The sequence below is a fragment of the Entelurus aequoreus genome, linkage group LG02, assembly GCF_033978785.1.
Source record: "Entelurus aequoreus isolate RoL-2023_Sb linkage group LG02, RoL_Eaeq_v1.1, whole genome shotgun sequence".
NCBI lineage: Eukaryota > Metazoa > Chordata > Actinopteri > Syngnathiformes > Syngnathidae > Entelurus > Entelurus aequoreus.
In genome coordinates, this window is record NC_084732.1 from 90,165,762 (window position 1) to 90,183,592 (window position 17,831).

A 17,831-nucleotide genomic window follows, 5' to 3' on the forward strand; every position below is an offset into this window, starting at 1 on the left:
ATAAGTGTATATTATGAAGTATAACTCAGGATTAATGTACATAAATGTATATTATGAAGTATAACTCGGGATTAATGTACATAAATGTATATTATGAAGTATAACTCGGGATTAATGTACATACATGTATATTATGAAGTATAACTCGGGATTAATGTACATAAATGTATATTATGAAGTATAACTCGGGATTAATGTACATAAATGTATATTATGAAGTATAACTCAGGATTAATGTACATACATGTATATTATGAAGTATAACTCGGGATTAATGTACATAAATGTATATTATGAAGTATAACTCGGGATTAATGTACATACATGTATATTATGAAGTATAACTCGGGATTAATGTACATAAATGTATATTATGAAGTATAACTCGGGATTAATGTACATACATGTATATTATGAAGTATAACTCGGGATTAATGTACATAAATGTATATTATGAAGTATAACTCGGGATTAATGTACATACATGTATATTATGAAGTATAACTCAGGATTAATGTACATAAATGTATACTATGAAGTATAACTCAGGATTAATGTACATAAATGTATATTATGAAGTATAACTCAGGATTAATGTACATAAATGTATATTATGAAGTATAACTCAGGATTAATGTACATATTAGGTCTGAAATAAATATATATCTATCTTGGAGGAAAAGTTCAATACTTGTTAATCATTTGTAACAAAAAAGGTGAAAACATGAACTAAGATGATGATTTGTCCTTGTCGTCACCTTGTGGACATTTTCCTAATTACATTTGTTCTCATTCAAATCAACTTGAAAATGACGTCATTTAATTCCACGTCCAAAAAATCACATGCCAGTTATTGATTGATGTATTTATGTACATGCCTTCATAACAATAAACATTCAGAAATATAGGATGGAATATATTTATACACATATAGTAAATATATAGTATGATGGAATATATTTATACACATATAGTAAATATATACACTACATTGTATGATGGAATATATTTATACACATATAGTAAATATATACACTACATTGTTTTAAGAAGTACATGCAAGTTTTCCAAACATATGTTGTCCATATTGTGTTGTCATCATATATCATATGTCATACATCACATGTCATATTATATAGCATGTCTTATATTATATATCATGTCATATATTATATATCATATGTCATATATCATGTCATATTATATATCATGTCATATATCATATATCATGTCATATATCATATGTCATATATCATATGTCATATTATATATCATGTCATATATCATATGTCATATATTATACGTCCTATACAAAGGTATTATATATCATGTGATATATTATATGTCACATGTCATTACAACAACATCACACAAACTCTTCATTGTTGAAGTAAACAATAAAGTTAAAGTAGCAATGATTGTCACACACACACACACACACACACACACACACACACACACACACACACACACACACACACACACACACACACACACACACACACAAGGTGTGGTGGAATGTGTCCTCTGCATTTGACCCATCACCCTTGTTCACCCCCTGGGAGGTGAGGAGAGCAGTGAGCAGCAGTGGTGGCTGCGCCCGGGAATCATTTTGGTGACGTAAGCCCCAATTCCAAGCCGTGATGCTGAGTGCCAAGCAGGGAGGTCATGGCTCACCTTTTTATAGTCTTTGGTATGACTCGGCCGGGGTTTCAACTCACAACCTACCCATCTCAGGGCGGACACTCCAACCACTAGACCACTGAGCGGGTTATTATTATTCAGACAATTAATGAGACAATTAATGAGACAATAAGATAATTAACTAGACAATTAATAATAATAATAGATTCTATTTATATAGCACTTTCCTAGACACTCAAAGTGCTTCACAGAGAAGTGAGAAGCCATCATTCATTTTTACAACTCATTCATTCATCATTCATTCACCAGTGTGAGCGGCACCGGGTGAGGGTGAAGTGTCCTGCTCAAGGACACAACGGCAGACATTCTTTGGATGGTAAGAGGCGGGGAGCGAACCTGCAACCCTCAGCTTTATGGCACGGACGCTCTACCCACTACCTACTTATTTAACGAGACAATTAATGAGACAATTAAGACGATTAATAAGACAATTAAGTAGACAATAATTAATAAACAATAACTTACATGCACGACCATTCTGCAAATAATTGCTTATTTCCATTTGCTGCTTGCTATTTTCTACATGTTTGTTATTGTTTATAGTTTCATATTGTTGACATGTTTATTGTTTATAGTTTCATATTGTTGACATGTTTGTTATTGTTTATAGTTTCATATTGTTGACATGTTTGTTATTGTTTATAGTTTCATATTGTTGACATGTTTATTGTTTATAGTTTCATATTGTTGACATGTTTATTGTTTATAGTTTGATATTGTTGACATGTTTGTTATTGTTTATAGTTGATATTGTTGACATGTTTGTTATTGTTTATAGTTTGATATTGTTGACATGTTTGTTATTGTTTATAGTTGATATTGTTGACATGTTTGTTATTGTTTATAGTTTGATATTGTTGACATGTTTGTTATTGTTTATAGTTTGATATTGTTGACATGTTTGTTATTGTTTATAGTTTGATATTGTTGACATGTTTGTTATTGTTTATAGTTTGATAAGTCCTGATATGATGGCGGTGTAGACGTGATGAGTGAGAGGAACAAAACTCTTGTGCTTATCATCCAGGATGAACAATGGATCAGAAACACGACTTGGATCATAATTCTGCTCCACCAGCTGCACCTTCACCTGCTTGAAGGTCCCCGTCACCTCCACCTCCTCCTGAAATATCACATTCATAATCATATCATCATATTTCATCATCCACTCCACCAGGCCTTATTTTGAGTTTTGATCGATTGAAACTTTTATTAGTAGATTGCTCAGTACAGTACATATTTATTAGTAGATTACACAGTACAGTACATATTTATTAGTAGATTGCACAGTACAGTACATATTTATTAGTAGATTGCTCAGTACAGTACATATTTATTAGTAGATTGCACAGTACAGTACATATTTATTAGTAGATTACACAGTACAGTACATATTTATTAGTAGATTGCACAGTACAGTACATATTCCCTACAATTGAGCACTAAATGGTAACACCCCAATAAGTGTTTCCACTTCTTTAAGTCGGGGTCCACGTTAATCAATTGATGGTACAAATATATACTATCATATATACTATCATCATAATACAAATATATACTATCAGATATACTATCATCATAATACAAATATATACTATCATATATACTATCATCATAATACAAATATATACTATCAGATATACTATCATCATAATACAAATATATACTATCATATATACTATCATCATAATACAAATATATACTATCAGATATACTATCATCATAATACAAATATATACTATCATATATACTATCATCATAATACAAATATATACTATCAGATATACTATCATCATAATACAAATATATACTATCATATATACTATCATCATAATACAAATATATACTATCAGATATACTATCATCATAATACAAATATATACTATCATATATACTATCATCATAATACAAATATATACTATCAGATATACTATCATCATAATACAAATATATACTATCAGATATACTATCATCATAATACAAATATATACTATCATATATACTATCATCATAATACAAATATATACTATCAGATATACTATCATCATAATACAAATATATACTATCAGATATACTATCATCATAATACAAATATATACTATCATATATACTATCATCATAATACAGTCATCACACAAGTTCATCATCAGAGTATACATTGAATTATTGACATTATTTACAATCCGGGGGTTGGATGAGGAGAGTTTGGTTGATATCAGCACTTCAGTCATCAACAATTGTATCATCAGAGAAATGGACATTGAAACATTCTATGCCACATTGATGTGGCATAGAAAGAGAATGAGTTAAGACCTTTGTTAGTTGGGAATGTGGGTTTAACGTGGTTAGTGGAGCACCCCCTGGTGTTGTTAGTTGGGAATGTGTGTTTAACGTGGTTAGTGGAGCACCCCCTGGTGTTGTTAGTTGGGAATCTGGGTTTAACGTGGTTAGTGGAGCACCCCCTGGTGTTGTTAGTTGGGAATGTGTGTTTAACGTGGTTAGTGGAGCACCCCCTGGTGTTGTTAGTTGGGAATGTGTGTTTAACGTGGTTAGTGGAGCACCCCCTGGTGTTGTTAGTTGGGAATGTGTGTTTAACGTGGTTAGTGGAGCACCCCCTGGTGTTGTTAGTTGGGAATGTGTGTTTAACGTGGTTAGTGGAGCACCCCCTGGTGTTGTTAGTTGGGAATGTGTGTTTAACGTGGTTAGTGGAGCACCCCCTGGTGTTGTTAGTTGGGAATCTGGGTTTAACGTGGTTAGTGGAGCACCCCCTGGTGTTGTTAGTTGGGAATGTGTGTTTAACGTGGTTAGTGGAGCACCCCCTGGTGTTGTTAGTTGGGAATGTGTGTTTAACGTGGTTAGTGGAGCACCCCCTGGTGTTGTTAGTTGGGAATGTGTGTTTAACGTGGTTAGTGGAGCACCCCCTGGTGTTGTTAGTTGGGAATGTGTGTTTAACGTGGTTAGTGGAGCTCCCCCTGGTGTTGTTAGTTGGGAATCTGGGTTTAACGTGGTTAGTGGAGCTCCCCCTGGTGTTGTGGTTATGGCGGTCATTTACGTTAAGGAAGTAGTTTGACATGTACTTGGGTATCAGGGAGGTGTAGTGGATTTTATAGACTAGGCTCAGTGCAAGTTGTTTAACTCTGTCCTCCACCTTGAGCCAGCCCACTTTAGAGAAGTGGGTAGGAGTGAGATGGGATCTGGGGTGGAGGTCTAGAAGTATCTAGAAGTTTCTTGGTGTTTTTCCATGTTTAATGTTGACTTCCTGTCTTGCACACTTATTTTGTAGTTCCACTTCCTGTTTGCAGCTTTGTCACAAGGCCCTCCAGCAGGGGCCTCCAGTGCCGCATCTTCCTCTCCAAGGAGGGTTGACTACTTGCCCTCTCCATCCAGGACCTGGACTACTAGCGCTGAAGAGGCGGATGACGTCATGCTGCTAGCGTTCAAAGCGCGTGCAAGGAAGCGTGAGCGACCACCGGGTGATGCAAGAAGTTCTCTATCAGGCTCCTGCAGACCCACTGGTGGAGGCGACATGCAGGGACATTTTTCAAAACAGTTCATCAAGCCCAGTTGTCCAAGGTTCAAGCAGCTCACACAGTGACTTTCCAGCTTCCCAAAGCTGAAGCCCCGCCCTCTTTGAGTTCCAGCTCACTAAGACCCTGCACGTCCTCTATTCCTCCTCTTCAACCTCCTGTTCCTGTTTTCCCGCCTATAACAGTAAAAACCCCCCTCCAGACATCCCTCCTCCCTCCTGTGACTCTTGCTCCAGCGGTGGGTGAGAGCATCATGAATCCACTTCCTGAGGGGGCGTTACCTCCCGCATGGCCACCGCCCCCAGTCCTACGCCCAGCCAGGCTGCCACCTCCCGCATGGCCACCGCCCCCAGTCCTACGTCCAGCCAGGCTGCCACCTCCTGCACGGCCACCACCGCCTGTCCTACATCCAGCCAGGCTGCCACCTCCCGCATGGCCACCGCCCCCAGTCCTACATCCAGCCAGGCTGCCACCTCCCGCATGGCCACCGCCCCCAGTCCTACATCCAGCCAGGCTGCCATCTCCCGTATGGCCACCGCCCCCAGTCCTATGTCCAGCCAGGCTGCCACCTCCTGCACGGCCACCACCGCCTGTCCTACATCCAGCCCAGCCGCTTGCTCTTGCTCAACCTGCAGCCCAGCCGCCTGCTGCTCCAGCTCTGCAGACACCACCAGCAACTCCAGTGGATCTGCATACGCCACTAGCTAGACGCTGCTTTCTGCCCCGCCTCCAGTAAGTCTTCCGACGACGTGACCAGCCCAGCAGCCATTAAAGCTTGACCTCCCACCCAGCAGCCTGCTGAAGCTCAGCCTCTTCGCTTGCTGTGGAGACGCTCGTCTGGCGCCCGCACGCAGCCTCCTAGTTGGCTAAGAACATGGCCATTCCATGGATGCTCTCCACGCCATCAGCAACAATGCCCAGGACCCGCCCATAGTGGCTGCTGGTGTGCTGCTACTGCTCACGTCTGCCTGCTCGTCAGCCACTCATGTGCCCGTTCTGTAGACAACCGTCTAGCCAGCTGCAGTCTACTTGCCGCCGCCATCGTACTCCTCCCCGCTGGCTGCAAAGACACATGGCCAGGCGACCCACCGCCTTGTCCTCCCTCCTCTTTCCCTTGACTTGTCCTGTTTTCCCTACAACCTTTGGAATCCCTATTTTTAGCAGGGCATTCTGTCACGGCTTGTTACACCAGGCTGTGCCTTATTTGGACTTTTTCCATGTTAAATGTTGAGTTCATTATTTTGTAGTTCCACTTCCTGTTTGAATGTCCTGCAGCAGCTTTATTTTGTCTGCCAGCACACCTGTTTTGAGTTGAGTCTTCGCTATTTAAAGCCATGGTGGTCGGGAGATAGTTGTACGTATGGTGGTCGGGAGATAGTTGTACGTATGGTGGTCGGGAGATAGTTGTACGTATGGTGGTCGGGAGATAGTTGTACGTATGGTGGTCGGGAGATAGTTGTACGTATGGTGGTCGGGAGATAGTTGTACGTATGGTGGTCGGGAGATAGTTGTACGTATGGTGGTCGGGAGATAGTTGTACGTATGGTGGTCGGGAGATAGTTGTATGTATGGTGGTCGTGAGATAGTTGTACGTATGGTGGTCGTGAGATAGTTGTACGTATGGTGGTCATGAGATAGTTGTACGTATGGTGGTCGGGAGATAGTTGTACGTATGGTGGTCGGGAGATAGTTGTACGTATGGTGGTCGGGAGATAGTTGTACGTATGGTGGTCGGGAGATAGTTGTACGTATGGTGGTCGGGAGATAGTTGTACGTATGGTGGTCGGGAGATAGTTGTACGTATGGTGGTCGGGAGATAGTTGTACGTAGGGTGGTCGGGAGATAGTTGTACGTAGGGTGGTCGGGAGATAGTTGTACGTATGGTGGTCGGGAGATAGTTGTACGTATGGTGGTCGGGAGATAGTTGTACGTATGGTGGTCGGGAGATAGTTGTACGTATGGTGGTCGGGAGATAGTTGTACGTATGGTGGTCGGGAGATAGTTGTACGTATGGTGGTCGGGAGATAGTTGTACGTATGGTGGTCGGGAGATAGTTGTACGTATGGTGGTCATGAGATAGTTGTACGTATGGTGGTCGGGAGATAGTTGTACGTATGGTGGTCGGGAGATAGTTGTACGTATGGTGGTCATGAGATAGTTGTACGTATGGTGGTCGGGAGATAGTTGTACGTATGGTGGTCGGGAGATAGTTGTACGTATGGTGGTCGGGAGATAGTTGTACGTATGGTGGTCGGGAGATAGTTGTACGTATGGTGGTCGGGAGATAGTTGTACGTATGGTGGTCGGGAGATAGTTGTACGTATGGTGGTCGGGAGATAGTTGTACGTATGGTGGTCGGGAGATAGTTGTACGTATGGTGGTCGGGAGATAGTTGTACGTATGGTGGTCGTGAGATAGTTGTACGTATGGTGGTCGGGAGATAGTTGTACGTATGGTGGTCGGGAGATAGTTGTACGTATGGTGGTCATGAGATAGTTGTACGTATGGTGGTCGGGAGATAGTTGTACGTATGGTGGTCGGGAGATAGTTGTACGTATGGTGGTCGGGAGATAGTTGTACGTATGGTGGTCGGGAGATAGTTGTACGTATGGTGGTCGGGAGATAGTTGTACGTATGGTGGTCGGGAGATAGTTGTACGTATGGTGGTCGGGAGATAGTTGTACGTATGGTGGTCGGGAGATAGTTGTACGTATGGTGGTCGGGAGATAGTTGTACGTATGGTGGTCGGGAGATAGTTGTACGTATGGTGGTCGGGAGATAGTTGTACGTATGGTGGTCGGGAGATAGTTGTACGTATGGTGGTCGTGAGATAGTTGTACGTATGGTGGTCGTGAGATAGTTGTACGTATGGTGGTCATGAGATAGTTGTACGTATGGTGGTCGGGAGATAGTTGTACGTATGGTGGTCGGGAGATAGTTGTACGTATGGTGGTCGGGAGATAGTTGTACGTATGGTGGTCGGGAGATAGTTGTACGTATGGTGGTCGGGAGATAGTTGTACGTATGGTGGTCGGGAGATAGTTGTACGTATGGTGGTCGGGAGATAGTTGTACGTATGGTGGTCGGGAGATAGTTGTACGTAGGGTGGTCGGGAGATAGTTGTACGTATGGTGGTCGGGAGATAGTTGTACGTATGGTGGTCGGGAGATAGTTGTACGTATGGTGGTCGGGAGATAGTTGTACGTATGGTGGTCGGGAGATAGTTGTACGTATGGTGGTCGGGAGATAGTTGTACGTATGGTGGTCGGGAGATAGTTGTACGTATGGTGGTCGGGAGATAGTTGTACGTATGGTGGTCATGAGATAGTTGTACGTATGGTGGTCGGGAGATAGTTGTACGTATGGTGGTCGGGAGATAGTTGTACGTATGGTGGTCATGAGATAGTTGTACGTATGGTGGTCGGGAGATAGTTGTACGTATGGTGGTCGGGAGATAGTTGTACGTATGGTGGTCGGGAGATAGTTGTACGTATGGTGGTCGGGAGATAGTTGTACGTATGGTGGTCGGGAGATAGTTGTACGTATGGTGGTCGGGAGATAGTTGTACGTATGGTGGTCGGGAGATAGTTGTACGTATGGTGGTCGGGAGATAGTTGTACGTATGGTGGTCGGGAGATAGTTGTACGTATGGTGGTCGTGAGATAGTTGTACGTATGGTGGTCGGGAGATAGTTGTACGTATGGTGGTCGGGAGATAGTTGTACGTATGGTGGTCATGAGATAGTTGTACGTATGGTGGTCGGGAGATAGTTGTACGTATGGTGGTCGGGAGATAGTTGTACGTATGGTGGTCGGGAGATAGTTGTACGTATGGTGGTCGGGAGATAGTTGTACGTATGGTGGTCGGGAGATAGTTGTACGTATGGTGGTCGGGAGATAGTTGTACGTATGGTGGTCGGGAGATAGTTGTACGTATGGTGGTCGGGAGATAGTTGTACGTATGGTGGTCGGGAGATAGTTGTACGTATGGTGGTCGGGAGATAGTTGTACGTATGGTGGTCGGGAGATAGTTGTACGTATGGTGGTCGGGAGATAGTTGTACGTATGGTGGTCGGGAGATAGTTGTACGTATGGTGGTCGGGAGATAGTTGTACGTATGGTGGTCGGGAGATAGTTGTACGTATGGTGGTCGGGAGATAGTTGTACGTATGGTGGTCGTGAGATAGTTGTACGTATGGTGGTCGGGAGATAGTTGTACGTATGGTGGTCGGGAGATAGTTGTACGTATGGTGGTCATGAGATAGTTGTACGTATGGTGGTCGGGAGATAGTTGTACGTATGGTGGTCGGGAGATAGTTGTACGTATGGTGGTCGGGAGATAGTTGTACGTATGGTGGTCGGGAGATAGTTGTACGTATGGTGGTCGGGAGATAGTTGTACGTATGGTGGTCGGGAGATAGTTGTACGTATGTTTGCTGTTCTCTGTTCCAGGCTTCCAACTAAGTTTGTTCCCACATAGTCCAAGTTTTTTGCGCATTCCCAAATGTGTTAGTGTTTGTTTGGCATGTATCACATAGTGTTAGTTTGGCATGTATCACATAGTGTTAGTTTGGCACATATCACATAGTGTTAGTTTGGCACATATCACATAGTGTTAGTTTGGCACATAGTGTTAGTTTGGCACATATCACATAGTGTTAGTTTGGCACATATCACATAGTGTTAGTTTGGCACATATCACATAGTGTTAGTTTGGCATGTATCACATAGTGTTAGTTTGGCACATATCACATAGTGTTAGTTTGGCACATATCACATAGTGTTAGTTTGGCACATATCACATAGTGTTAGTTTGGCACATATCACATAGTGTTAGTTTGGCACATAGTGTTAGTTTGGCACATATCACATAGTGTTAGTTTGGCACATATCACATAGTGTTAGTTTGGCACATAGTGTTAGTTTGGCACATATCACATAGTGTTAGTTTGGCACATATCACATAGTGTTAGTTTGGCACATATCACATAGTGTTAGTTTGGCACATATCACATAGTGTTAGTTTGGCACATATCACATAGTGTTAGTTTGGCACATATCACATAGTGTTAGTTTGGCACATATCACATAGTGTTAGTTTGGCACATATCACATAGTGTTAGTTTGGCACATATCACATAGTGTTAGTTTGGCACATATCACATAGTGTTAGTTTGGCACATATCACATAGTGTTAGTTTGGCACATAGTGTTAGTTTGGCACATATCACATAATGTTAGTTTGGCACATATCACATAGTGTTAGTTTGGCACATAGTGTTAGTTTGGCACATATCACATAGTGTTAGTTTGGCACATATCACATAGTGTTAGTTTGGCACATAGTTAGTTTGGCACATAGTGTTAGTTTGGCACATATCACATAGTGTTAGTTTGGCACATAGTGTTAGTTTGGCATGTATCACATAGTGTTAGTTTGGCACATATCACATAGTGTTAGTTTGGCACATAGTGTTAGTTTGGCATGTATCACATAGTGTTAGTTTGGCATGTATCACATAGTGTTAGTTTGGCATGTATCACATAGTGTTAGTTTGGCATGTATCACATAGTGTTAGTTTGGCATGTATCACATAGTGTTAGTTTGGCATGTATCACATAGTGTTAGTTTGGCATGTATCACATAGTGTTAGTTTGGCATGTATCACATAGTGTTAGTTTGGCACATATCACATAGTGTTAGTTTGGCACATATCACATAGTGTTAGTTTGGCATGTATCGCATAGTGTTAGTTTGGCACATATCACATAGTGTTAGTTTGGCACATATCACATAGTGTTAGTTTGGCACATATCACATAGTGTTAGTTTGGCACATATCACATAGTGTTAGTTTGGCACATAGTGTTAGTTTGGCACATATCACATAGTGTTAGTTTGGCACATATCACATAGTGTTAGTTTGGCACATAGTGTTAGTTTGGCACATAGTGTTAGTTTGGCACATATCACGCTGCCTTGGTGGTTTTTTGTCTTTGTAGTAAAAAAGCTTGCAGTCTCCTGCTAGCTTCTGCACCCTGGATCACATTCTTCTCTGTCGTGTGACTCATAAATATTCATAACATCAATCATATTTCATCTTATTTCACACACTAATACTTTGTACAGACTAATAGCACACATGAACATGTTCATAGCACACAGTATTTGATACACACTAATACTAGGCACCATTGTATACTTTGTACAGTGCTGTGCAGTACAGTACATCAGTGCTGCTATACAGTACATCAGTGCTGCTATACAGTAGATCAGTGCTGCTATACAGTAGATCAGTGCTGCTATACAGTACATCAGTGCTGCTATACAGTACATCAGTGCTGCTATACAGTACATCAGTGCTGCTATACCGTAGATCAGTGCTGCTATACCGTACATCAGTGCTGCTATACAGTAGATCAGTGCTGCTATACCGTAGATCAGTGCTGCTATACCGTAGATCAGTGCTGCTATACAGTACATCAGTGCTGCTATACAGTACATCAGTGCTGCTATACAGTACATCAGTGCTGCTATACAGTAGATCAGTGCTGCTATACAGTACATCAGTGCTGCTATACAGTAGATCAGTGCTGCTATACAGTACATCAGTGCTGCTATACAGTACATCAGTGCTGCTATACAGTAGATCAGTGCTGCTATACAGTAGATCAGTGCTGTTATACCGTAGATCAGTGCTGCTTTGCATTACTTGACAAAATAAAAACATCAAAATAATACATGTACAAAATAAAAACAAAAATAATACAACAAAATGAAAAAATAAAAACAATACATGTTCAATATAAATGAAAAAATAATTAATAAATATAAATAAAAATAAAAAACATGAAAATAATACATGTAATATTTTGGAAAAAGAATCTTACCTTAATTCTCAAAAAGCGTGGTCGAGCGTAGGCTGGTAGGTAATTCACCACATGGTTATAAATGTCACTTCCATCAAATTGTCTATCTTTCTTCACCGTGACACAAACCATTCCTATACGCCCTTCATGTCCTAAACAACAACATAGATGTGTGTTATTGTCACGTATGAACATGTCTGTTATTGTCACGTATGAACATGTCCTTATTGTCACGTATGAACATGTCCTTATTGTCACGTATGAACATGTCCTTATTGTCACGTATGAACATGTCCTAAACAACAACATAGATGTCTGTTATTGTCACGTATGAACATGTCCTTATTGTCACGTATGAACATGTCCTTATTGTCACGTATGAACATGTCCTTATTGTCACGTATGAACATGTCCTTATTGTCACGTATGAACATGTCCTAAACAACAACATAGATGTCTGTTATTGTCACGTATGAACATGTCCTTATTGTCACGTATGAACATGTCCTTATTGTCACGTATGAACATGTCCTTATTGTCACGTATGAACATGTCCTTATTGTCACGTATGAACATGTCCTAAACAACAACATAGATGTCTGTTATTGTCACGTATGAACATGTCCTTATTGTCACGTATGAACATGTCCTTATTGTCACGTATGAACATGTCCTAAACAACAACATAGATGTCTGTTATTGTCACGTATGAACATGTCCTTATTGTCACGTATGAACATGTCCTTATTGTCACGTATGAACATGTCCTTATTGTCACGTATGAACATGTCCTTATTGTCACGTATGAACATGTCCTTATTGTCACGTATGAACATGTCCTAAACAACAACATAGATGTCTGTTATTGTCACGTATGAACATGTCCTTATTGTCACGTATGAACATGTCCTTATTGTCACGTATGAACATGTCCTTATTGTCACGTATGAACATGTCCTTATTGTCACGTATGAACATGTCCTAAACAACAACATAGATGTCTGTTATTGTCACGTATGAACATGTCCTTATTGTCACGTATGAACATGTCCTTATTGTCACGTATGAACATGTCCTAAACAACAACATAGATGTCTGTTATTGTCACGTATGAACATGTCCTTATTGTCACGTATGAACATGTCCTAAACAACAACATATATGTCTGTTATTGTCACGTATGAACATGTCCTTATTGTCACGTATGAACATATCCTAAACAACAACATATATGTCTGTTATTGTCACGTATGAACATGTCCTTATTGTCACGTATGAACATGTCCTATTAACATGTATGAACGTGTGTTATTGTCACGTATGAACATGTCCTAAACAACAACATATATGTCTGTTATTGTCACGTATGAACATGTCCTTATTGTCACGTATGAACATATCCTAAACAACAACATATATGTCTGTTATTGTCACGTATGAACATGTCCTAAACAACAACATATATGTCTGTTATTGTTACGTATGAACATGTCCTATTAACATGTATGAACGTGTGTTATTGTCACGTATGAACATGTCCTATTAACATGTATGAACGTGTGTTATTGTCACGTATGAACATGTCCTAAACAACAACATAGATGTGTGTTATTGTCACGTATGAACATGTCCTTATTGTCACGTATGAACATGTCCTTATTGTCACGTATGAACATGTCCTTATTGTCACGTATGAACATGTCCTTATTGTCACGTATGAACATGTCCTTATTGTCACGTATGAACATGTCCTAAACAACAACATAGATGTCTGTTATTGTCACGTATGAACATGTCTGTTATTGTCACGTATGAACATGTCCTTATTGTCACGTATGAACATGTCCTTATTGTCACGTATGAACATGTCCTTATTGTCACGTATGAACATGTCCTTATTGTCACGTATGAACATGTCCTAAACAACAACATAGATGTCTGTTATTGTCACGTATGAACATGTCCTTATTGTCACGTATGAACATGTCCTTATTGTCACGTATGAACATGTCCTTATTGTCACGTATGAACATGTCCTTATTGTCACGTATGAACATGTCCTAAACAACAACATAGATGTCTGTTATTGTCACGTATGAACATGTCCTTATTGTCACGTATGAACATGTCCTTATTGTCACGTATGAACATGTCCTAAACAACAACATAGATGTCTGTTATTGTCACGTATGAACATGTCCTTATTGTCACGTATGAACATGTCCTTATTGTCACGTATGAACATGTCCTTATTGTCACGTATGAACATGTCCTTATTGTCACGTATGAACATGTCCTTATTGTCACGTATGAACATGTCCTTATTGTCACGTATGAACATGTCCTTATTGTCACGTATGAACATGTCCTTATTGTCACGTATGAACATGTCCTAAACAACAACATAGATGTCTGTTATTGTCACGTATGAACATGTCCTTATTGTCACGTATGAACATGTCCTTATTGTCACGTATGAACATGTCCTTATTGTCACGTATGAACATGTCCTTATTGTCACGTATGAACATGTCCTAAACAACAACATAGATGTCTGTTATTGTCACGTATGAACATGTCCTTATTGTCACGTATGAACATGTCCTTATTGTCACGTATGAACATGTCCTAAACAACAACATAGATGTCTGTTATTGTCACGTATGAACATGTCCTTATTGTCACGTATGAACATGTCCTAAACAACAACATATATGTCTGTTATTGTCACGTATGAACATGTCCTTATTGTCACGTATGAACATATCCTAAACAACAACATATATGTCTGTTATTGTCACGTATGAACATGTCCTTATTGTCACGTATGAACATGTCCTATTAACATGTATGAACGTGTGTTATTGTCACGTATGAACATGTCCTAAACAACAACATATATGTCTGTTATTGTCACGTATGAACATGTCCTTATTGTCACGTATGAACATATCCTAAACAACAACATATATGTCTGTTATTGTCACGTATGAACATGTCCTAAACAACAACATATATGTCTGTTATTGTTACGTATGAACATGTCCTATTAACATGTATGAACGTGTGTTATTGTCACGTATGAACATGTCCTATTAACATGTATGAACGTGTGTTATTGTCACGTATGAACATGTCCTAAACAACAACATAGATGTGTGTTATTGTCACGTATGAACATGTCTGTTATTGTCACGTATGAACATGTCCTTATTGTCACGTATGAACATGTCCTTATTGTCACGTATGAACATGTCCTTATTGTCACGTATGAACATGTCCTAAACAACAACATAGATGTCTGTTATTGTCACGTATGAACATGTCCTTATTGTCACGTATGAACATGTCCTTATTGTCACGTATGAACATGTCCTTATTGTCACGTATGAACATGTCCTTATTGTCACGTATGAACATGTCCTAAACAACAACATAGATGTCTGTTATTGTCACGTATGAACATGTCCTTATTGTCACGTATGAACATGTCCTTATTGTCACGTATGAACATGTCCTAAACAACAACATAGATGTGTGTTATTGTCACGTATGAACATGTCCTTATTGTCACGTATGAACATGTCCTTATTGTCACGTATGAACATGTCCTTATTGTCACGTATGAACATGTCCTTATTGTCACGTATGAACATGTCCTTATTGTCACGTATGAACATGTCCTAAACAACAACATAGATGTCTGTTATTGTCACGTATGAACATGTCCTTATTGTCACGTATGAACATGTCCTTATTGTCACGTATGAACATGTCCTTATTGTCACGTATGAACATGTCCTAAACAACAACATAGATGTCTGTTATTGTCACGTATGAACATGTCCTTATTGTCACGTATGAACATGTCCTTATTGTCACGTATGAACATGTCCTAAACAACAACATAGATGTCTGTTATTGTCACGTATGAACATGTCCTTATTGTCACGTATGAACATGTCCTAAACAACAACATATATGTCTGTTATTGTCACGTATGAACATGTCCTTATTGTCACGTATGAACATATCCTAAACAACAACATATATGTCTGTTATTGTCACGTATGAACATGTCCTTATTGTCACGTATGAACATGTCCTATTAACATGTATGAACGTGTGTTATTGTCACGTATGAACATGTCCTAAACAACAACATATATGTCTGTTATTGTCACGTATGAACATGTCCTTATTGTCACGTATGAACATATCCTAAACAACAACATATATGTCTGTTATTGTCACGTATGAACATGTCCTAAACAACAACATATATGTCTGTTATTGTTACGTATGAACATGTCCTATTAACATGTATGAACGTGTGTTATTGTCACGTATGAACATGTCCTATTAACATGTATGAACGTGTGTTATTGTCACGTATGAACATGTCCTAAACAACAACATAGATGTGTGTTATTGTCACGTATGAACATGTCTGTTATTGTCACGTATGAACATGTCCTTATTGTCACGTATGAACATGTCCTTATTGTCACGTATGAACATGTCCTTATTGTCACGTATGAACATGTCCTAAACAACAACATAGATGTCTGTTATTGTCACGTATGAACATGTCCTTATTGTCACGTATGAACATGTCCTTATTGTCACGTATGAACATGTCCTTATTGTCACGTATGAACATGTCCTTATTGTCACGTATGAACATGTCCTAAACAACAACATAGATGTCTGTTATTGTCACGTATGAACATGTCCTTATTGTCACGTATGAACATGTCCTTATTGTCACGTATGAACATGTCCTAAACAACAACATAGATGTGTGTTATTGTCACGTATGAACATGTCCTTATTGTCACGTATGAACATGTCCTTATTGTCACGTATGAACATGTCCTTATTGTCACGTATGAACATGTCCTTATTGTCACGTATGAACATGTCCTTATTGTCACGTATGAACATGTCCTAAACAACAACATAGATGTCTGTTATTGTCACGTATGAACATGTCCTTATTGTCACGTATGAACATGTCCTTATTGTCACGTATGAACATGTCCTTATTGTCACGTATGAACATGTCCTTATTGTCACGTATGAACATGTCCTAAACAACAACATAGATGTCTGTTATTGTCACGTATGAACATGTCCTTATTGTCACGTATGAACATGTCCTTATTGTCACGTATGAACATGTCCTAAACAACAACATAGATGTCTGTTATTGTCACGTATGAACATGTCCTTATTGTCACGTATGAACATGTCCTAAACAACAACATATATGTCTGTTATTGTCACGTATGAACATGTCCTTATTGTCACGTATGAACATATCCTAAACAACAACATATATGTCTGTTATTGTCACGTATGAACATGTCCTTATTGTCACGTATGAACATGTCCTATTAACATGTATGAACGTGTGTTATTGTCACGTATGAACATGTCCTAAACAACAACATATATGTCTGTTATTGTCACGTATGAACATGTCCTTATTGTCACGTATGAACATATCCTAAACAACAACATATATGTCTGTTATTGTCACGTATGAACATGTCCTAAACAACAACATATATGTCTGTTATTGTTACGTATGAACATGTCCTATTAACATGTATGAACGTGTGTTATTGTCACGTATGAACATGTCCTATTAACATGTATGAACGTGTGTTATTGTCACGTATGAACATGTCCTAAACAACAACATATATGTCTGTTATTGTCACGTA

At 39.5% G+C, this 17,831-nt stretch overlaps 1 protein-coding gene across 2 annotated transcripts in view; it reads right to left on the reverse strand.

Annotated features, from left to right (window-relative positions):
• Nucleotides 1-281: 281 nt before the first annotated feature.
• The window catches only part of LOC133640727 (long-chain fatty acid transport protein 2-like), a 58,567-nt gene continuing 41,017 nt past the window's right edge, over nt 282-17,831 (reverse strand). The window contains exons 9-10 of one of the 2 annotated variants that reach the window (XM_062034300.1): nt 12,121-12,251; nt 282-2,827 (exon numbers count right to left, since the gene is read on the reverse strand). In XM_062034300.1, the coding sequence (XP_061890284.1) occupies nt 2,651-2,827; nt 12,121-12,251 (308 nt within the window). In that variant the 3' untranslated portion in view covers nt 282-2,650. Of the gene's footprint in view, nt 2,828-12,119; nt 12,252-17,831 lie in introns of those variants that run through there. The other variant, XM_062034304.1, reaches the window with a different exon arrangement.